Below are 2,922 nucleotides of genomic sequence, written 5' to 3' on the forward strand. Positions count from 1 at the left end.
ATGGAGTAAAGTCAGTCTGCAGCTGTAAATAAACACAGTAAATACCCTTATTCCCTGAGGAGGATGTGCTAATGAAGTACTGGGGAAATGCTGATGTTCCAAGAGTTAATGTACTAACTAGAACTTCATCCAGAACCCTTGAGCACTTGGCAATTTGATTCTTAAGCTAATTTTGGAAAGGAATGAGAGGGGCAGAACTCTTTTCCTAGTCTTTAATCCTGATTTTTTTTTTCACTTTTTTCTTTTCTGCTTCAACCTGCCTTGACTAGCAGATATGCAATTAGCAAATTCTTCTCATTCCAAGGTAGAAAAACAAGACTGAAACAAATTTGAACTTGCAAAGTTTCCTGACTAGAAGAACTTAAGATCACACCTGGCTGCTAATAGGAAAAACATGTACAGACATCTGGATGTCTATAGATTTCAGCTCTACTGACTATTCAGACCTTTACCAATTAATGTGGCATAACAGCTTTTTGCAAAATATGGGAATAAATGTAAATGACTAAAGCTAAATGTTGTCTGCTTAGAGATTAGGTAATTTGTTTCTACTTTATGAAGTTTAACAAAAATTCCTTGTTAAAACTGATCAGAAAAAAACCCAACCCAGACACTTACGGAGGATTTATCTACATGGTCTAAATTCTGGAACGTGATTTTACACTGTGGAGTATGAAATCTGGAGCTTTCCAAATTGGAAGAAGAGTCTTTTCAGTCTTTTCATTCTTTCCATTTTAATAGCTTAGAAAGAATTTTCCCTGTACTATAACTCAGGTTCATATATTGTGGTCACCAGAGACTAATTTGAAAAGAAGAACTTTCTTGATGGTCCATTTCAGTTCACAGCACCTACAGTGCCAAGTGTATTGGGAAAGATAGCTTGGTACTATCTCAAGTAATTTTTGTGTTTGAAAACATTTAAGACTCTGCTATGCAAAATCTTGTTGTCTTGAGCTTGTTAGTAGGCTAAATACATTACACCTGAGAGGAGGATTTGTGAAGATTAATTTCCCCTTCCTCTGAGTTTTCAAATAAAAATTACACAACTGATTTAAAATCAAGCAACACCTTACGAACTATTGCACCTCTGGTGTTGGTAGCACCACAGATTATTAAAATGAAAAGAATGTTCAAAGAACTTCTACCATTTATCCTGGGCTTTTGTTTGTGAGTCCCTATGGTTTTGTTGTGCTTAGAGCACTGAAATAGAATAAATTAAGTGCTCTATTCATCAGCTTCCCTTTTGGGGTCTCCTTTGTTCTCTCATTCTGGAAAGCTTGAGAAGATACTAGGATGGTTTGCAGTGTGATCTAGTTGCACTCAATGACCTCCAGAGGTCCCTTCCAAGCTAAAATTTGATGTTTGACCTGATGTAAAGCTGACTTTTCTGAAGCAGGAAGAAAAGGAATGAAGTGCAGACAATAAAATCCATGTTTTATCCCATATTCTTTTATAGGACTTCTTATATAACTGTGTGGAGAGAGTTGACTGGCACTTTTGATCTCATTAACTGCAATGCTAAGTAAAGGCTTCCTGTGTTCCTGAATGCCAATTTATTGTTGCAGTTATTAACTCATAATGGTGATGTTTGCTGCCAAGTTGTAGTCTGGGCATGTCTAGTTTCATTTCAAGCCTGACATAAATCCTTACTTTGAGCTTCTTTAACTTGCTTCATTTTTCTGCTGGTTTAGGTTAAAAAACAAATACTGGATGAGGAAATCTATTGCTCACCAGAAGCAACAGTTTTACTGGCTTCATATGCTGTTCAGGCCAAGGTTTGTGCTGTTTGTGCAAGGTTTGTTCTTCTTTTATTGACTTTTATCTTCTTTCACCAACACACATACATGGTGGTATGTAAAACACAGCAGTGTTACAATTTGCTGTCAAAGTAATAGGTCATCCTGGGAGGTATAGGCACAGCTAGAAAAATAAACATTAGATGTCACTAGAAGGACATTTTTTTCTACACTATGCTTTCACAATTTAGGGGATTTTTTTGGAACTAACATTTTGATGTGAGCTTTCTCCCAGTTAGAATTACTTCCCGTTGTTTTAGAAAATAGCCAAAGGCTGGAAGTAGCTTCCATGGGCAGTTCAGATGAAGGGAGTCTGTTTATTGGGTTACTCTGTATACAGGAGAACCAAACTAAAATCTCAAGTGATTGCATCAGACTGTGCAAGCAACAAGTTCTTCAGCATTCTGCATCTAACAAACTGAAGTATCTTTCTTTTCTTGGACAGTATGGTGACTATGACCCAAATTTTCATGAGCCAGGCTTTCTAGCCCATGATGAGCTTTTACCCAAAAGGGTAAGTCTTTATTCTATATAAAACCAAACCTTTGATTATACTCTTTGCTGTGGATTAGCCAGAGCATTAGAAACTGCAAAATGACTGAGCTGTGAACTGCACTGCTGCACTCACGTTGCTTGGGAGAGGCAGCACATGGATCTTCAAAGAAAACCAGTCTCCTTCCTTTCTCTGTAGGTCCTCAGGCAGTATCAGCTGACAGCAGGGATGTGGGAGGAAAAGATCACTGCTTGGTATGCTGAGCACAGGGGGATTGCCAGGTACTGCAAGCATTTCATTCTTTGGAAATCCCATGCATTTCAGTAACTGGTTATTTGCTGTCTTCAGTCAAATGGTTCTTGTAGGTTGAGGAAAGAAATACCAGTATTTCTCAGCTGTGATGTCAATTGGTTGATTTATCACTAAGGATGAAAACAACTTCTCATCTGAGGTAAAAAGTGTCTTTGTAGGGCTCCAAGTGCTTGTGAACAGAGAAGCTGAGGGCTCCTGTAGAGCTTCATGACCTAACATACCTGAAACAGGAGTCCTGCCTCATCAGAGTCCATGCATGCCAGAGGAGAAAAATTCCTGCAGAAAGTTTGAGTTGTGTTGAGTTTGCAGTTAGCCATGAGA

At 38.3% G+C, this 2,922-nt stretch overlaps 1 protein-coding gene across 1 annotated transcript in view; it reads left to right on the forward strand.

The window, feature by feature from the left end:
- LOC103811620 (merlin-like) overlaps positions 1-2,310 on the forward strand; it is a gene marked incomplete at both ends in the record, with an annotated part of 6,093 nt that extends 3,783 nt beyond the window's left edge. Inside the window, 2 exons of the mRNA XM_009084604.1 lie at positions 1,692-1,775; positions 2,242-2,310. Coding sequence (XP_009082852.1) covers positions 1,692-1,775; positions 2,242-2,310 — 153 coding nt within the window. The remainder of the gene's footprint in view (positions 1-1,691; positions 1,776-2,241) is intronic.
- Positions 2,311-2,922: the final 612 nt, after the last annotated feature.

The sequence above is a fragment of the Acanthisitta chloris genome, unplaced genomic scaffold (assembly GCF_000695815.1).
Source record: "Acanthisitta chloris isolate BGI_N310 unplaced genomic scaffold, ASM69581v1 scaffold34681, whole genome shotgun sequence".
In the NCBI taxonomy this organism is placed as follows: domain Eukaryota; kingdom Metazoa; phylum Chordata; class Aves; order Passeriformes; family Acanthisittidae; genus Acanthisitta; species Acanthisitta chloris.